General features: G+C 44.5%; 1 protein-coding gene across 3 annotated transcripts; it reads left to right on the forward strand.

Annotated features, from left to right (window-relative positions):
• The first annotated feature begins 110 nt into the window (after positions 1 to 110).
• Fgfr1op2 (FGFR1 oncogene partner 2) lies at positions 111 to 17,992 on the forward strand. 3 transcript variants are annotated; one of them, XM_051155602.1, is made up of 7 exons: positions 111 to 217; positions 5,929 to 6,065; positions 8,833 to 8,950; positions 10,054 to 10,196; positions 12,404 to 12,517; positions 14,780 to 14,893; positions 16,952 to 17,992. In XM_051155602.1, the coding sequence occupies exons 2-7, from the start codon at positions 5,931 to 5,933 to the stop codon at positions 17,087 to 17,089; spliced, it is 762 nt and encodes a 253-aa protein (XP_051011559.1). In that variant the 5' UTR covers positions 111 to 217; positions 5,929 to 5,930; the 3' UTR covers positions 17,090 to 17,992. The 3 variants fall into 3 exon arrangements, with proteins under 3 accessions (XP_051011559.1, XP_051011561.1, XP_051011560.1); XM_051155603.1 differs by having other exon boundaries at positions 131 to 273; XM_051155604.1 differs by lacking the exons at positions 14,780 to 14,893; positions 16,952 to 17,992 and having other exon boundaries at positions 12,404 to 12,684.
• The last annotated feature ends 949 nt before the right edge of the window (positions 17,993 to 18,941 follow it).

Genomic DNA, 18,941 nt, shown 5'->3' on the forward strand with positions numbered 1-18,941 from the left:
GGAGGCGCGCAGCCTGCCGGTGCGTCCCGCCGCTGTCCGTGCGGGGCTGCGCGTCCCACGCTCGCTGAGCTGGCGCGGAGACTGCCCCCGAGCGCCTCGATCTCGCGGGGCGCCGCCGTGTCGGAAGCCGAGTGAGTGGACTAACACACGCGTGGGCGAGCCCCAGAGCCGGGCTCCCTCTCCCCGTGCTCTCGCCGAGCCCCTGCCGGGACCCGAGGTACGGAAAGTTCCACGGAGACCCCGAGCCTGCGCCCCGCAGGACACCCCTTCCGGGTTTGTTTCCGCCGGGCCCCAGCTACTCGGGAGCTCCGTGGGCGGTGGCTGGAGGGACTCGTCCCACCTGACTTTCCTCCCTCCGCGCACTGGACACGGTGTTTGCGGCTTGGACTTAGCCACAGTCCTGAGGCAGAAGCTGGAATTGTTTTAGTCCTGCTGCGGCGGCGGCGCCTTTCCAAATTCTGTTCCAAGTTCAAAAGCTGGTGTTTCTTCAGAAAGCTGTTTCATAAGTGTGTGCGTGTCACCCTTTTCGAGAGCAGCGCAGATCTCTTGCTCTCAGGCGGGGTGTGGGTGTGGACGGGGTGCTTGTTTACATGTGTGACCCGCACGCAGTCGTCTTTATCCCATCCTGAGGTTTTTTTTTTTTGAAAGACGCATTTTTTATTTCGCTGCCTCCATGGTCAGCTACCGTCGTGTAAGTCTGCTCCGCACGACTCTGCTTCCCGTCCCTGATGACCATCCTCCTTTGCAGACCACGGACCTCAGAATTGTCTACGGGTCTGTGTTCACTCACACCGCGCCAGGTTATTTCTTCTCTCGCCGTGAGCATTACAGTTGCCTTCCTCCGCCCCAAGCTCGTGTCCCCGCGGCAGCCTTCCATAGTTACTGGGAAATGCATCATCTTTCCTGAAACTTTTTCAAGTTCTAATTTAAGCATATCGATTTGTCAGGGCTTTTCCCGTCCTATCTCAAATCTTATTTTGCCTTTTTAATGTCATCTCGTTGCTGCCCCTAGTTCTCTACCATCCTCCCGTTCCAGGTTGTTGGCTGTTTCCCCAGATGTGCCTCACGTGCCTTTGTGCAGTCCGCTGGGATGCTTGCTTTTCCCTCTGTTTCACCATCTATCAAAACCCAGTTCATAGATCATTCTTGTTAGACTCACTTGGGTGACGTTGACAATACAGTGAGCTTCCAGAGCCCTTGACACAGCTCTGCAGCATGTATTGCGGTGAATTATTTGTTCGATTACTTGTCTCTCCTGCCAGCTTGAACTTGAGTCCAGAGTCATGTCTCATTCATGTTTGAAATAAAAGCTAATTCGGGCTGGAGAGATGGCTCAGCGGTTGGGAGCACTGACTGTTCTTCCAGAGGACCCGGGTTCGATTCCCAGCACCCACATGGCAGCTCACAACTGTCTGTAACTCCAAAATCTGACACCCATAGACATACAATGCACATAAAATTTAAAGAGTAAATAAATAAATGTAAAAAAATAAAATAAGAGAAAGAGGGAAAAAAAGCTAATTTAGTGTTGGCACATAGCAAGCATTATTCATACATACATATCTATAATGTAACTGTTCTAAAGGATTTGCTATAAAAATTCTTAGTCCCTTAAAAATCAGAATATTAGAATCCAAAGGAACTTTTTAATTTTAGGGTAAATGCCCTTAGCTGTTCTGAATATGAGCAGTCTTGTCTTCCTAACGCACACGTAATTGTACTTTGTCTTAGTTAATAGAAATTGTCAGTGTTAGCAAGCACATGTGCATGCGCTCACCCTATGCACTCAGATGCCATCGGATACTAGCATTTCAAATGTGATGCAAGTGTTGTTGCTAATGCTCAGCATACGTGCTCTCATGCAAACATCGCCTGACTCCTTGGCCCAGGTTAGGAGTAGCTGGCTGAGGTTAGCTTAGCTCTCCTCTGGGTTGTTCATCTAAGCACACACACAACATGGCCACAGTTGTAGGGAGTGTGTACGTTGGTTTTGATTACCAGAGCATTTCCTCTCAAATTGTGTTCCTTTCAACTCTTAAGAGTTGCTTTTCTTCATAAAGCTCCAAGTCATTCATTTTTCAAAAAGAGTAGAAATTGTCTGTACTTTGAAATAATTTATGTCTGCACCAGATGCCTCCCCACCCCCCTTCTCTCAGGGTTTCTCTGTGTAGCCCTGACTATACTGGAACTCAGAGGTCCTCCTGCTTCTGCCTCGGGGCCACCACCACCTAGTTAAATGTTCACTTTATGTGTTTTCTATATACTTTTTTTTTTCAAAGATTGAGTCTTTCTACATAGCCCTGGCTATCCTAGAACTAACTCACCATGTAGACCAGGCTGTCCTTGAGTGCAGAGATAACCTCTCCTCTTGCCTCCCTAGTGCTGGCATTAAAGTTCTGTGTCACCATTTCTAGCTATAAACATTCTTGACCTATTCAAATATTTCTCTGAAAGACTTGAAACGAAACATATTTTATCTTGCTATTTCCATGTGCCTGTTAATATAATGCTATCTAATTAAGTAGTAACATTAAAGATGCCCACCTGAGCAATAACAAATTTTAAACTAAACTTTTGACATTTTAAAAACACATCTGACATATCACACCATGTTTGTGGATCTCCAGAAATTTGGATAATTAGTAGATTTGTTTATAAGAGAAAGAAGAGTTACTTGAATTTCTTTAGATTTTTCTTAACTAAAAGCTAAAAGTAAACAGCTGGCCGTTGCTGCCATGGGCAGGTGGTGGTTTCTCTTTAATCAGCAACAGAATGTTCTTGACCATCTGTAAGAATCTGACTGCAAGTATCTTCATGGTAGAGTGGGTGAAAATGTGGCTAAAGCTGGAAGCAAAAGAAGAAAGAAAACCTGTTTCTTAAAAATGTTCTCCTGTGATTTAAGCCTCCCTGTTTAAAACAATTTAAGTATATCATGACTTATTAAGACAAGCACTGAAAAAAATAGGTTGATAAATTGAAGTTTTCCTTTCTTAAATTGGAGGTTTGGTTTTCGATTTGTTTTTGTTTTTGGTAACAGAATGGGGAAAACAGTGTCTTTTAGGAGCCAAATGGGGAAGAAAGCATCCTCAAAAAGGTGGCAAGGCAGATTCTCGTTATAAATTACTTTAAGCTATTTTGAGGTTTTGCAAACAGGAAATGAGTACACAGATTTTTCAGAAGCTGTGTCACTGTTTTTCTGAAATGTTAATAAAATTAGTATTTGTTAATCTGTTTATAATTCCTTCTGTTAGATAAGCTTTTATACTTTAAAATATAAAATATAGTTCATTTTGTTAGTCTCTGTGCAGCCTAGAGATCATTTTTTAAAGTAGCTGTTTTTTTTAAAGGCCACCATATTCACTGCTTAATTTTTATGTATACTTAAAACAGTTGCTAAATTTTTATAGTTATATAAAAACATTATTTAAGATTTTGTCATTTAAAGTTGTTCATTAATATTTCTATTGGTTGACTCAAAATAAAAAAAATTAAATCTTTTAGGGGTTCCACTTTGTAGAGTCAGAGAATTTTGTTCTTTCTATCTTAGGAGGTTGGGTAGTTGTTACATAGGAAAAAGGAGACAGGGCCCTCGGTCCAGCTCTGTTGCAGAATTCCAGGCCGGCACTAGCTGGACTGCCACTCAGCTCCTGTATTTGGAATTCTTGAGTCTGTTTTCTCGATGGAATAAAGGAGTCGCACTTGTCCTTTGTCTAAAGGGCAAAATAAGGTGGTGTTCTTCAGGTTTGTGTAACTGTCCAGTTTATCATCCAGTGACACTGGGTTTATCAGTGGTTTTTACAGTTTTTGTTTTTTATGCCTTTGGTATCATAACTTAAAAGTCTGACTATCTCCAGATTACAGAGATTTTCTTTGCCTTTTTCCCCCTTATAGTATTACCATTTTAAAGTTTGTGCTCCATTTTGAGAAAAGCTTTAAACTACAGAGCTTTATAAAAACCAAATAAAAATTTTATTGAGATTACTTTCAGGTATATAGGTGTTGAGTTCTTCCAGTGCTACTTGTCGAAAAAACACTGATCTTTCTCTTTAAGAAAAGTGTGCCAGGTGTGGTGGTGCACGCCTTTAATCTCAGCACTTGGGAGACAGAGGCAGGTGGATCACTGTGAGTTTGAGGCCATCGTGGTCTACAAAGTGAGTGCAGGACAGCCAAGGCTACACAGAGAGACCCTGTGTGAGGGAGGGGGAGTGTGTGTGTGTGTGTGTGTGTGTGTGTGTGTGTGTGTGTGTGTGTATTTGTGGTATGGGTGCATGCCCTTGAAGGCCAGTGCAGCACTTTGGATTGAAGGTGGAGCTGGTGGCGTTTGTGAGCTCACTGACGTGGGTCTTGGGGTCTGAACTCTCGTCCTCATAGCTGAGCACCAGCACTGTTAACCACTGAACCATCCTTCCAGCCTCTCGTACTCTTTGACTTGCCTTTGCACTCACACACCCTTTTTTTACTTTGTATAGCCAAAGATGGCCTTGAATTCACTACGTAGTAGCTAACCCCACACTTGCAGTGACCCTCCTGCCTCAGCCTTCTCTATGCTTGAACTGCAGGAGTGTGAGCAGCATGCCCAGCTCCCTTTGCACACTTTCAGAAATAAGCTGGCCACACTTTTGCGGGCCTGTGTCTCAGCGCATCAGAGCAGCCTTGTTGTCACAGCTCTGTGTAGAGTCTCAGATCTTCACAAGATGGCTTCCGTGGTTCTGCTTCCCTAGCTTTCTGTAGCGTTAGAAAATCAGCTTGTCAGTTTCTGGCTGTGTCAGACTGTCAACTGAAAACAGTTATATTGAGTCTTTAACTCCGTCACATACCTTTTGCCTGTGTGTGTGTGTGTGTGTGTGTGTGTGTGTGTGTGTGTGCGCGCGCGCGCGCGCGCGTGCTCCTAGTGTGTGCTTAGAGCCCATGGAGCTCATAAGTTCTAGAACTTGCTACTGAAGCTCCCTGGGTGTGGAGCTTCTTTTGCAAGTTATTTTTAACTCCAAATTCTCTACTAGTTAGGCTTGTTAGAGAATATCTGTGGGAGTGTGGTTATGTAACGGTCTCCAGTGGCTGTAGTAGATACAGGACTATTGCTTGTCCTTTGTGGGCTGGCGGGGCCCGTTGGTCTGCTCTGAATTGCTGGTTTGTGTGTATGACATGTGTGGTTCAGCTCACTGTGTCTACAGTGAAATCTGCCTCTGCAAGGACCTCTCTGTTCTCTCAGGGACTGGGTTGAGACAGACGTGGGACCCAGTTGGACTCCTTGTCTTGATCCCCTGCTGCAGACTCTCGGCACTGGGATTGCAGTTGTGGCTTCCACCTGCGGCTCTTCATTTGCTCTTGACTTAGTTATTATATCTCTCGTGGTATCTATCTCTTGTTCACTCCCACTTTGCCGAGGGGAGGCTTGCCCCCTCCGGCCATGGCACCCTTGCAGCAGATGTCCTGCTGTTGTTGAGTGTTCCCTGACATCGCCTTCAGAAGGCAGCTGCACACCTGCTGCCTGTTCCCTGTGCTGGAGAGAGGAGAGTGCTGGCCTCTGTTGCCATCTCAAAATCCCCTCAGCTTCTCCTGAAACAGTGAGAGTTGCCTGTATTAGCTAACGGTGCCGCTAAGAAAATGCAGGAATTGGGACTTTAATGTCACTTTACATAAGAAGCAGAAGCTCTTTCAAAGCGAAGTTGAGACTGTGACATAGAAAAGCACACAGAGGCCAGCTTGGCTGTTCAGTTGTGAGTGTGAGTGTGGGAGGGGGGGTTAAGGAGAGTTCTTACAGTCAGATGTGCATTTACGATACTACCCCAGTCGAGGTGCGTGATATTCCTAACAGCTTTCCTCTCTAACGAGTGAAGCCTTAGAAGCTGAAGCTTAACCAGCAACTGAGGGTGAGGTGGTGCATCGACTAAGTCCTGACCTTAAATGTGTCTGTTGGTATTCTTTCAGAAATGAGCTGCACAATTGAGAAGGCACTTGCTGACGCTAAAGCCCTTGTGGAAAGGCTGAGAGACCATGATGATGCAGCAGAGTCTCTGATCGAGCAGACCACGGCCCTCAGCAAGCGAGTGGAAGCAATGAAGCAGGTCTGACTGCCCCTTGCTGACTCCATTTAACCAAGTTCACTAATACTTGATTAAGTAATATTAAAGAAAAAATGTCTGTGTTCTGTTGCTGTGAAAAGATGCCTTGACCACAGCAACTCTTATAAAGGAAAACATGTATTTGGGGCTTGTTCCAGTGTTAAAGTCCAGTCCGATGTCACGGGGAGAAGCGTGTTGGCAGCAGGCAGCATGGTGCTGGAGCTGAGAGCTCCGCATCTGGATCTGCACACAGCAGGGAGAGAGACTCGGCATGGAATGGGTTTTTTGAAACCTCAAAGGCCACCCCCAGTGACACGCTTTCTCCAGTAGGTGTCAAGTGGTGCCACTCCTTGGTGGCCACAGCTTCAAATCTATGAGGCAGTGGGAGCCATTTTCATTCAAACCACAATAAACTACTACCTAATCAAATAATTTCTAATTGAAGTTTTCAGGTAGCCTCCCTTGTACGTTTATTTTACTTTGGAATAGGGGATATTATGTTGTAGTGGCATTTATATAGCTAGGTTGACACAAGCTAGTCATCAGAGAGGAAGGAGCCTCCGTTGAGAAAACGCCTCCATGAGATCCAGCTGTAAGGCATTTTCTCAGTTAGGATCAATGGGAGAAGGCCAGCCCATGGTGCGTACAGCCATCCTGGTGCTCCTGGGTTCTCTAAGGTACCATGCTGAGCAAGCCAGTAAGCAGCCCTCCTCCATGTCCTCCGCATCCGCTCCTGCCTCCAGGCTCCTGCCCTGCTTGAGTTCCCTCCCTTACTTCCCTCAGTGTGAACAGTGACGTGGACGTATAAGCCAAATGAACCCTTTCCTCCCCTGCTTGCCTTTTGGTCATGGTGTTTTGTTGCAGCAGTGGAAACCCTGACTAAGACAGTAGGTTTATTTAAAACCTATAAATTTCATGCCTTTTCTGACAGGAATGTACATTTGAGTCAAATAATAAGTGAAATTGTTACGTCCATACATTTGATAACATAGTTCCCTAATGTCAGGATGTTTATACTTTTACTTATAAAAGTGCTTGCATTTATTTAATAACCAAGTCATTTTTGGAAATTCATTTTTCAAATTCATTTTTTTCTAGCATGTTTTAAATCTGTCATTTACAGTAGAAATTAAGTAGGTTTTGCTTCTTGCTAATAGCAAGACTCTTTGAGTAGACGATCAAATTCAGCTACTGTGTAAGCCATCCACCCATAAAGACTTGCAGCTTTTAAAAAAGCAGCCCTTGGGGCTGGAGGGCTGGCTGCTCTTCCAGAGGTCCTGAGTTCAGTTCTCAGCACCCACATGGCGTCTTACAGCCATCTGTAATGGAATCCCATGTCTTCTTGTGGTGTACATGAAGGCAGAGTGCTCATATACATACGTAAATAAATTTGTTTTAAAGCCACCCTTATCAGACAGTGGTGACACATGCCTTTAGTCCCAGCACTTGGGAGGCAGGTGGATCTCTGGTCAAGTTCCAAGACAGCCAGGGCTACACAGAGAAAAACAGTCTGCTTTTCTCTGCCACCAGAAATAGTGTAGCAAGTTCCCTCACTCTGATTTGCATCTGTGTCACCCTAAAGCCACCCACTCCTTGATGTCAGCCTGACCCAGGTGCTCCAGCAAGCATAGACCTCTGTCATGAATGTGCCTGAAAAAGGAGTTGAGTCCTGGACTTAAGAACCAGGAATGCTGCTGGGTAGAGCTTCATGGCTGTGAAGAGACACTGACCACACAACTCTTACAAAGGAAAACATTTCATTGGGGCTGACTTACAGACACAGAGGTTTAGTCCGTTATCAGCCTGGCAGGGAGCATGGCGGAGAAGCTGAGAGTCCTATATCTTGATCCACTGGCCTCAGAGAGAGAACTGGCTTGTGTTTGTGAGACATCAAGGCCCACCCTTGAGTCAAGAGTGCACCTCCTCCAGTGAAGCCACACCCACCCCACCAAGGCCACACCTCCTAGCAGTGCCACTCCCTATGGGCCTACGGGGGCCATTTTCTTTCAAACCACCAAAGTTATTATGAATTCATTGATAGTTACCCAGTAAGAATGCCTCAAGAAGAATGGGTGAAATTCTAAAATTGGATTCTCATTTTTAGAAAAATACAAAATCCAACCAGGCATGGTGGTGCATAGCTTTAATCCCACCACTTGGGAGGCAGAAGCAGGTGGATCTCTGAGTTTGAGGCCTGCCTGGTTTTACAGAGTGAGTTCCAGGACAGCCAAAGCTATATAATAGACAGAGTTTGTCCGCCCCCTTTTTTGTGGTGCTGGGGATGGAACCTGGGGCCTTGCTCGTACTAAACAAATTATACACACACCAGTGTCTTCTGGCTTCCTACCCTCTCAACCTTGGAAACCGCAAATTCTCTCACAGAGAGAGACACTGCTCTAGACACTGCAGTGAGTCAGGTGGAGGCACCTGCTTTTGTGATTGGCCTTTTACTGCATTTTAGAATTCATCAGGGTGTAGTAGGTGGCAGGCTCTTTTCTTCTGTTCATTGCCCAGTGGAGCTGCACCGCACGGGGACACAGGGCATCCTGTCTGTCCTCTCCTCACTGAACAGGTGGCTGGACTGGTCTCTGTTTTCCTTACTGTGAGGAATAGCACTGTGAGCGTTCCCTTTTCTCGTCTTCGGGAATGGAGTGTCGGGTCGTGTGGCCCTCTGCTCAGCTGCTGCAGGGTCTGCTCGCTTATGTTCACGTGTCAGATAGGATAGTGGAGTTCTGCCTTTGCATATGTTGTTCTTTAATCTTTTCCTTAGTATCAGGAAGAAATCCAAGAACTTAATGAAGTTGCAAGACACCGGCCACGGTCCACGCTAGTTATGGGAATCCAGCAAGAGAACAGACAGATCAGAGAACTACAACAAGAGAACAAAGGCAAGAGGCACCGTCACTAAAGTGAACTCTAATCTTCCATTGTGGTGTTGGTTGAGACTAGTTAGTGTATTCACAAGTTGGGGAGGGGCCAGAGAGATGGCGCAGCCTCTGTAGCTCCCTCTCCAGAGGACCGGATATCCTCCCATGGGGCACCAGGCACTCACATACACACGTGAAATAAACAGAGTGCTCTTTCTTAGCAGGGAGATAGTCCACTGAAGTCACTCTTGAGTATCTAATCTGCCCCGAGTGACACTCAGTGCTGCTCTGCCCAGACCTCTGCGAGCTTCTGCCCAGCTCAGCACCAGCTTAGATGCTTCTCCTCAACATCCTGGGTGTTCATAATCCCTGCCGTGCTGTCCCGCCATCCTTCAACACAAGCATTAGACTGAACTTCCCAGAATAATATGGCCATTTGCTTTTGTTTAATTTTTTGACTAGTATTTTTATCCTTGTTCCTTCCGTGTTGCACATGAGAGCTGCAGTCCACCACAGCACTGTGCTTCTGTGCATTGTTCAGTCCGGCCTCACAACTCAAATGACTTTTAAGCCAGGTGTGGTGGCGCACACCTTTAATCCCAGCACTCAGGGAGGCAGAGGCCAGTCTTCGACAGCCAAGGCTACACAGAGAAACCCTGTCTCAAAAAAACAAAAAAAGGAAAGAAATGAGTTTTAAATAAACACTTTTTAAAAACTGAGAGATGGCTTGACGGAGGATCAGGGACACTTGCCACCAAGCCTGACAGCCTGAGTTCTATCCCTGGAATCCACATGGTATAAGTGAAAGTCAATGGTAGGTTGTCCTCTGACCTCTGTGCCTGTGCTGTGGCATGTGTGCACACACAAAACTTTATTCAATAAAAAGTGAGGAGAAAAAAAAATGAGGGACTTGCTGGGTGTGGTGGTGGAGTCCAGGACAGCCAAGGTTAGACAGAGAAACCCTATTTTGAAAAGCCAAAAAAAAAAAAAGCAGGGAGTACTTATTTGTTGCATGTTTTCTTTTTTAAAATATCCTATATCTCAGCGTTTTGATAAATACTATATGGAAGAGCGGAATTTACGCAATCTTAACTCGTTTGAATAAAGCACATTGTTTTTGACAGAACTGCGAACATCTTTGGAAGAGCACCAGTCTGCCTTGGAGCTGATAATGAGCAAGTACCGAGAGCAAATGTTCAGACTGCTGATGGCTAGCAAAAAAGACGACCCAGGTGTCATCCTGAAGTTAAAGGAGCAGCACTCAAAGGTAACCCGCCCTACAAAACTGCCTTGAAGGCAGAGCTGGGGCTGCTGGGGAGCCCACGGGACAGTGCGCATCACTGCTGCTGTGGTACATACAGCACCTCACACTGTAGTTGACGTCGTCTGTCACCATCCCTCCATTTCTTGTTCTATATTGTTTTCTACTTGGCTTCTGTTTCTAACTCCCTTTACCCCTCAGTAACAGGTCTCACTATGCAGCCTCTGGTTGTCCAGGAGCTCACTTGGTAGACCAGGCTAGCCTTCAGAGACCTCCTGCCTCTGCCTCGGGATTGCTGTCCTTAGTGACTTGGGGGGGGGGAGTGTGTGTACTAGTTCAAAAATAAACTATTTTTAAAAATAAAGGTGCATTCAGTTTAAAGCAAAAATGCTTTTCAAGCCTGCCAGCAGCTGAGTGTGGATTGTTTTCCTGTAGAGTCTAGTCTGAGTGAGGGACCTTGGGGCTGGGGAAGGAAGGGACCAGGGCAGCATGTAGCTGACATGAACATCGTCTACTTGGGGTCACGTGGGGGCAGCTGCTCTCACAACAAACAGAATGAGACTGCTGCTATTCACATTAAACTGTGTTTTAACTGCCAGTGTGAAGTAAAGATGTTAGACCAGATGGGATGGCTGGCTCTTCGCTGTGTGGGATAATGGTGACGTAGCCTGCTCACAACGAATACTGCTTAAGAAGTAGCAGTGCTTATGGGATACATACAGTCCTCAATTGCTGACACATATTTTGGATTCTTTAAAATATTTCTAACATATTGGTGTCTGTTGTATTTTTTAATTATTCTATCAGAATTAACTAATAGTATTCTTTGGGTGACACATTTACATATTAGGAAATGTAATAGCTATCTCTTGTGTCAATTAGTAGGAGAATAAAGATTTAATGTTATCTAATGTAATAGTCATGCCCTGATGAAATGGAAGTTCTTGGTATTTGGCTGGAGCATTTCAGTGCAAACCTAAGCCAAGTATGGCGACACAGCCTTTAGTCCCCTACGTGTGAGATAGAGGCAGAAAGGTCAGATTCGAGGCCAGCCTGGACTACATGAGATCCTGTTTTAATTCTACTTTCTCAAAAAATAAGTAAATGTGTGACTAAGAGGGTTTCTTTAAGAATAAAGAAGATTTGATGGATAGTTTTAAAATTCCAAAAGGCCCTCAGGTTTTACAATTTGAAAAACAGAATTTTGAAGTTTTGAAAGGAGGCAGGCGGGGAGTAAGATCTGCAGCCTGTGAGCCCGGGCAGGAGCGCTGGGGCAGGAGCACTGGGGCAGGAGCACTGGGGCAGCGATGTTTTCTGAAACACGTGAGGAGGTAGGAGCAGAGCTCTGTGGTAGAGCATGTGCTCAGTGCCTGACGCCCTGTGTTCACCAAAAATAAACAAAACCCATTGGTGTACCATTCAGCGATGTGTCCTGTTAATTTAAACACTTCCTAACTAGCCCCAAGCTTTCCGTTTTTATTGTATAGATTGAGTTCATCTAAGTGCTGATCTTGCCATCCATAAAGTGACTGTTGAGTTATTTGCTATTAATTCTAACTAATACGTATTAATGTTTGTGGTTTTGACTTTTCCCAAAAAGGAGACACTTTGGCCTAGTAAGTAACACATTTATTAACACCCTGCATTGAATTAGTTGTCGTCGGCCAGAGCAGGGTAAATGAAGGAACACATTCTGCGACCGAGGGGCCGACCGCGGTGACCGTGAGCGCTGGTGTAATAGGAGGAGCAGGCTTGGCGTCCATCAGCAAAGTCTGAAAGAAGGCAGATCCTGTAACCTATCCTCGAGTTAACGATAGGAGCGGGGTATGCATAGATGAAGGCACCGAAGTGGAGGATTCTAGAACTCCTTAGGCACCAGTGCTCTAATATGCCTAAACCTACAAGTAATTATGTGACACACTTAGCGGGTCACCGCAAGGGTAGCTGCACTGGGACCCTAATTCCCACTTGAGGTTGTAGTAATGCAGAATTTCTCACTCACCAACAGTTCTCTGAGTCCATAATTGAAATCAATAGCAAACTCAGTTTCATCTAAACACTTATTTTTACATTATTTTCTAACAGATGCCTTTTTGGAAATCTTAAAAAAACAAACATTCCAACAGTTGGCTAACACGCATGAACTAACACTCATTCAGTTTTTAAATTACGGATGAGGTCCGTATTAACATTATAATGACTCTGTGCTACAGATTGACATGGTGCCTCGTAACCCCTGCGAAGGACTCTTCCTTGATGCACCTCGGCTCGTCCTTGAAGCACCTCAGCATGGCCTGGAGAGGAGGCACTTGGAAGCAAATCAGAATGTACACTAAACCAAACAGTCAACTTCGGGGTGGATGCAAGTGGGGTCCCTTTAAAAAGTTGTTTTACTTTGAATTGCTCTCCCAGAATAGATCAGCAAATAAATGAAATCAATCGAACGGTGTGCTTTTCATGGCCATGCTGCTGAGTCTAAAGCTCCTTAAGTTTGTCCTAGTTCTCTGTGTGTCATGCACAGGATATAAGTAAACGTAAATATATATGTCTATATTATATATATAAATAATGTGACAGAAACTTTAGAGATGTTTACCCACTATCTTTTGTTTGCTCTTGCTAGATGGTACTGCAGTTTTTGCTGTTATGAAACAGTGTATTTCTAGACATTAAATATTTTCTTTCTCAGGAGGCAGAGGCAGAGAGATCTCTGAGAGTGTGAGGTGAGATTGGTCTACATAGCAGGTTCCAGGCTACCCAGAGTTAGGCAGTGAGATCCTGTCTGAAAAAAGAAAACTGTTTTCTTGATATTAACTTCAGCCTGTTAGTATAAAAGAGCTGGTCCTCCATCAAACTTACAATTTTTTATTTAGATCTTTATCTGTAACCCCTTTGTTTGGGTTCACAAATAGGAATGCCTTTTGCACAGATGACAAAGCAGTACATAGTGATGCTTGTGTCTTAAGTGTTGACATGCTGGGCCGCTGCTGCAGAGTAGAAAAAAGCTCACACTCAGGTGGGCAGCATGTCAAGGCAGCTCAAGGGTGCTGCACTGACACTTAGGCTTTAGAACCACAGTCCTGTTTTGTGTCCCTTAAAAGCAGTGTGACCCTTACAGTGAGTGAGTCCTTGCCTGGGCTAAATATTGCTTTGTTTCTTCCTTATGGTCTTGTTAAAACAGACTGCCTGAAAAGTCAACACCTTTTTTCTTCATTTTAAAGGCGAGATTATTGGCTTCCTGTTACCACAGTCGGCTTCTCGGTTCTCTGTACTTGTCTTCGCCACAACAGGCATCTTAGTGGCTGCCGTGCTGCAGAGAATGGCAGCCATGTGCTTTGGTTGTGCTTGGCCGCACAAGCGTAACTAGCCCAAGGCTACCAGGCGGCCTTTCTGAGCATTCTGTGTCTGTGCGTCATGGGGAAGGCACGTAGCTACAGAGCCCACTGAGCTCTTAAAAGTCTGACTCCTACAAGTGAGAGACACTGGCTAATTGTTAACACTCAGTTTTAATCCTAACTGTTGCACTAGGCAGCGGGTGAGTTCTCTGTGGTGTCTTCTAAGTGCTTAGGCTACAAGGATTTCTCCGTTAAGACAAAGGTTTAAGGATGTAGCCTGAGAGTCAGTCTTCTAAACCAAAACTGTGTAAGGCCTGCTCCTTTTCTTTAAGATGATTAAAATGGGGCTGCAGTGTGGGTCAGTGATGCAATGCTTGCCTATTCCAAAGGTCCTGGGCCATCTCCTCCAGCTCAGGAGTTAAGTGGGTTCTCTACGGTCTTGACTAAATCCTTTCTACAGCCGTTCAACTGCAGAAAATTCATTGGGAGATTTTTTTTTTTCACTGACGTTGATGGTTAACTTTTGCCGTAATATAGTAAGTTCTATTGTCAATAGAAACTGTTTATCAAGAAACAGTTGTTCTCAGGCTTCTGTCCGTTCCTCACCACCTTGACTGGTCACTGAGCAAAGCTCCTAAGGGTGGCGAGGTGTCTCAGGAGGAATTGCACTTTGCTTACCTGGCTTATTATAAATGTGCAGTAAGGACCAAGACTGATCAACACGGCTATCTGTGTTATACTCACAGCCCCATTTTCATCAGGCACAAAGAAAAGACAGTTCATGTTTTAATGCTCCATAGCAATTTGTTGATTTTGCTTAATAACTCTCAGACAACAAACACTAAGTAAATAACAGGCCTATACTTCCTGCTCTCGAGAGGAGTATGGTCTAGAGGGGATTAGGTTGATTAGGATCAGAGGAGACAGGATCCTGTAGGCTTCAGAGAAGGAAAGAGATTGCATGTGCCAACAATTTCTATATTTCCCATAACTTTGACAATGGTACGTGCAGATGTGAAAAAGGAAACTTTTCTGGTCATTGCAATAGATGTGAAATAAACAAGTATTTTGAGTAGGGCTGAGTGAGACTGTGATCTGTAGCTTTAATTCTAATCTGAACACCTGATCTCCACCCAGTTTCTTACGATTCATGTTGAGGCCACATAGCGATATCACACTGTGTTTCTATCAAAAGACAATTAAAATGTCACTAGTAAAGTCTTCCTCTTACTTCCACCTCCACCCTTATTCCAGGAACTGCAAGCACATGTTGACCAGATTACCGAGATGGCAGCAGTGATGAGAAAAGCTATTGAAATTGACGAACAGCAGGGTTGCAAGGAACAGGAGCGAATATTTCAACTCGAAGTGAGTTTTAAACTTCAAATACAAGTCGACAGTGTCCCTGCAAACACTCCAACCAAGAACACCTGATCTTAACACCCGCGGTGCTCTTGAGTCGGTGGCTGTGAGCTCCGACTCTGGCGATATTGGGGTAGGCCGCTGGGTACTTGAGGGTCTGGGATCCTCAGTGACTCATGCGGAATTTTAAACCAGGCTTGGTGGTACTCGCCTTCAATCCCAGCACTCAAGAGCCAGAGACTTGTACTTGGTCTCTGAGTTCAAGACCAGCCTGGTCTACAGAGTGAATTCTCACACAGACAGAGCTACACAGACCCTATCTTAAAAAGGAAAGAAGAAGTTGGGTTTTGATTCTGTATTGTTTTAATATACGTGTGTGTGTGTGTGTGTGTGTGTGTGTGTGTGTGTGTGTGTGTGTGTACTGAGTTTTAAAATTATGAAATTGAAGAAATTCATGGTTTTAAAGCTCATTCTTTGTGCTAGAGACCTAACACTATAAAAAGGTCTTGCGATGCGCAAACGATGCAGGTGTGGTGCTCCCTTAGTCCTAGCTCCTGGGACCTTGAGGCCATCCTCAGCTCTCCAGGGGGTAAGCGCTGACTGTGAGTCAAAGGCCCTGACCCCAGTGCCCGTGTAAAGGTCAGGACAGTGAGTGGCCACCGCAGTGCTCCAAGTTCAGTAAGACCCTACCTCAAAAAGTAAAGTGGATTGCAACAGAGGAGACTAGCGGCCTCAGCTCCTGGCCTTCACGTGTACACACACATAACGCATACACCCAAAAATTTAATTTAAAATATTTTTCTTAGATGCGTGATAAGGAAATGTCTTAATGATTGGCCATAAAACCAGTTCTGTCTCTGAGTATATAGTATTCTCCCAGTTGTGTAATAAATGGGTAGGTCAGCTTTCTTAGCAAGGGACCAGAAATATTTTGCATTTTGCAAACTGGATAGTTTTTATCTGCTCAGCTTCATTGTGGTGATGCAAAAGCAGCCACAAATAAAAGGAGAAAGTCAGGACTGTGCTCAGAAACAGCCCCCAGGCCAGACCATTGAGACTCGGAAAGTAAGGCCAGCTGTAGAAACAGGGTTATAGAATGACAAAATCGGTTTCAATGCCAAATAATCATTTATATTTCTGTTTCAATGGGTCTTGGTCTCAAATTTTGCTGAAGGAAACATATACTAACTACTACTGAGTGATGAAATCTACCTCAAGGTATTAGTCATTGAAATTTATAATTAGCACGAGCGTGTGTGTGTGTGTGTGTGTGTGTGTGTGTGTGTGTGTGTGTGTGTGTACACGTATATGTACACAATCTCCAATCTGTTGTAAACCGAGCTGATTTCTGCCCCTCGCCTGTCTCATGCACACACCATGAGACATGCAGCGCTGGGGAGGGAGGCTGAGCGCCAACCCTGCATCTTTAACACCATTTGAAATCTGGTTTTGTCTTTTGTTTTTATTTTTGAGACAAAGTCTCACTTGTAACCCTAGCTGGCCTAGAACTCCCTGTGTAGGCTAGGACGACCTCAAACTCATAGACACCCCCTGCCCTTGCCTCCCAACTGCTGGGCTTAAGGTGGGTGTCACCACACCCAGCTCTGAAATCTGCTTAGATTCAGGTTTGTAAGCTGCTTACAGCACATAGTACATCCATCCATTTGTGTGGCTGCAGAACCTGCTTTTTATGCTGCAGCTTCATACAGCTAGCTGGGCTTTTAAAACGTGTCCCTCGGGCTGGAGAGATGGCTCAGTAGTTAAGAGCACTGGCTGCTCTTCCAGAGGTCATGAGTTCAAATCCCAGCAACCACATGGTGGCTCACAACCATCTGTGGTGAGATCTGGTGCCCTCATCTATCATGTGGGTGTACATGCATGCAGAACATTGTATACATAATAAATTTTTTAAAAAGTAAATAAAATAAAATGTGTCCCTCTTAGAAGCGCCTTGTAGGAATCTTTTAGGGATGGATAACCAAACAAGAACTGTCTGTGCACATGTAGTGCTCTCCTGTTTGCATAAGGTATAAACCATCTTGGGTTTTGCTTGTCTCCTTACAGCAAGAAAACAAAGGCTTGAGAGAAATCCTTCAGATAACTCGAGAATCCTTTTTGAACCTTCGGAAGGATGATGCATCAGAGAGTACATCTCTGTCTGCATTAGTGACTAACAGCGACCTGAGTCTGAGGAAGAGCTGAGGGACCTTCTACATGGTCACCAGGACGAGCCCAGAAGTGAGTGGAGGAATGACCATGAAACCCGGCTTGAGTCAGCCTTTCCCCTCTACAGTATGCACAGGTACACTGGCAGAGGCAGCACAAGAGTGGACAATGGCTGCTCATAAACTAGACGCCGCACCACTGAGTGAACAGTCAGTCTTCACAGTGCTGCGGAGCACTACAGTTTCAGAAGTGCTGTTGGCTTCCTGGATGACACATAGGTTACCCTGAATATTCCAATAAGCATTGGAAATCCTACAGTATCCCAGATTCAAACATAAATTCTGCTGTGGTTTTCTAAGTGGAAGACATTGTTCCAAGTCTTATCCTTCCTGCTCAGTGTCAGAGTCAACACAGTTTATGTACCATGAGGCTTCTGCCTTAGTGCTTGCCTGTCAGCCTTCCCATTTATTCAGTCTGTCAGACAGTTCAAGGTTAAAGGCTCTAATAGGAATGTCACTTGCACCACAAACAGAAGGAAAATGCTTACACCTAGTTCCCACAACTCTTAGCTAGCAGTTACCATGGCTTGCTTGAGTGTGCAGTACCATCTCAGGAAGGAAAGGGAAGGAATATTACTTTCTAAGAAAGACAGGCGTGTGTAGACACACTTAGTAGGTTAAACTACTTTGAAAGATTGCTTTTCTCGGTTAACAATGAGGCCGGCTTTTCCTCCTCTCCACTTGGTGTTTAAGGTCAGACCTTCCACCGTGGACAGAGTTGATGTGATGTCACAAGATAGGCACGTTCATCTCCGGGCAAATTTGAGATTCTTTTGTTGTTGTTTAAGAAATTACTCTTCAAATACTTAACAAGTAGATGCAAGTTCCAAAAACAATGTTCTGGGTCCAAGTCTACTAAGCTCCATTTGGTTCTTACAGCCTATGACTCAGAAAACGCCAGCCGAATGTGGAGCCATAGGCATTTTCCATTGCACTTAAAAAATACCATATTTGGGCCGGGCATGGTGATGCACGCCTTTTATCTCAGCCCTTGGGAGGCAGAGGCAGGTGGATCACTGTGATTTCGAGGCCAGCCTGGTCTACAAAGCGAGTCCCCAGGACAGCAATGGCTACACAGAGAAACCCTGTCTCAAAAAACCAAATTAAAAAAAAAAAATCATAGTTACGCTATGTAAAGCTTTTTAAGGCCGCAGGATACAGGCGTGTGCTTTAACACCAATTGAAACCTAAGTTGTTATTTTGTAGCTAGCAGGGTAAAGGGTGGCTAAAAATATACTTGTATGTGAAGTACATACTGCAATTAGCACAAATAGAACATCAAGTAAAACATTTGTAAGTAAATATTACTTTGATTGTAATGTTACATGTAATTTCATGTATTGGCAAAAGTTTCAAAGGACTTCACTTGAGAAATTCAGTCAAAAGTTTGAGGTGAACGGGGTCGTAGGGCCGTTAGCAAAGGGCTAGTGGCCAGATGGTAGACAGTTGTCATGCAGAGGCCTTAATATTTTATACAAGTGAATTTATTTTTAAGATTTTCTGTTGGTTTTTGGAGAGCATCCCTTAATTTAATGATTCATTCTTTCATGTAGTTTTGTCCTAGGCCAGAATTTTAAAAAGAAAGTCTGCACAGTTGAAATAAGTCAGAGGCAATGCATTGAGTAGCTCTATTATAAAATGTTATTTGAGAAGTAATTATTTTTATAAAAATTATTTATCCTTTGTCTTCTTGGATATAATTTTAAGGTTGTGAATACTGAAAGACATTTGCTTTGTTTTTAGCAACAGTTTTCCATCCTCTCCACCCACCTCACCCCCCCAGAAAACCTTTACACTTACATCTGAGAGTGTGCTGAGGAGGAGCCTAT

This window comes from Acomys russatus, chromosome 13 (assembly GCF_903995435.1).
Source record: "Acomys russatus chromosome 13, mAcoRus1.1, whole genome shotgun sequence".
Taxonomy (NCBI): domain Eukaryota; kingdom Metazoa; phylum Chordata; class Mammalia; order Rodentia; family Muridae; genus Acomys; species Acomys russatus.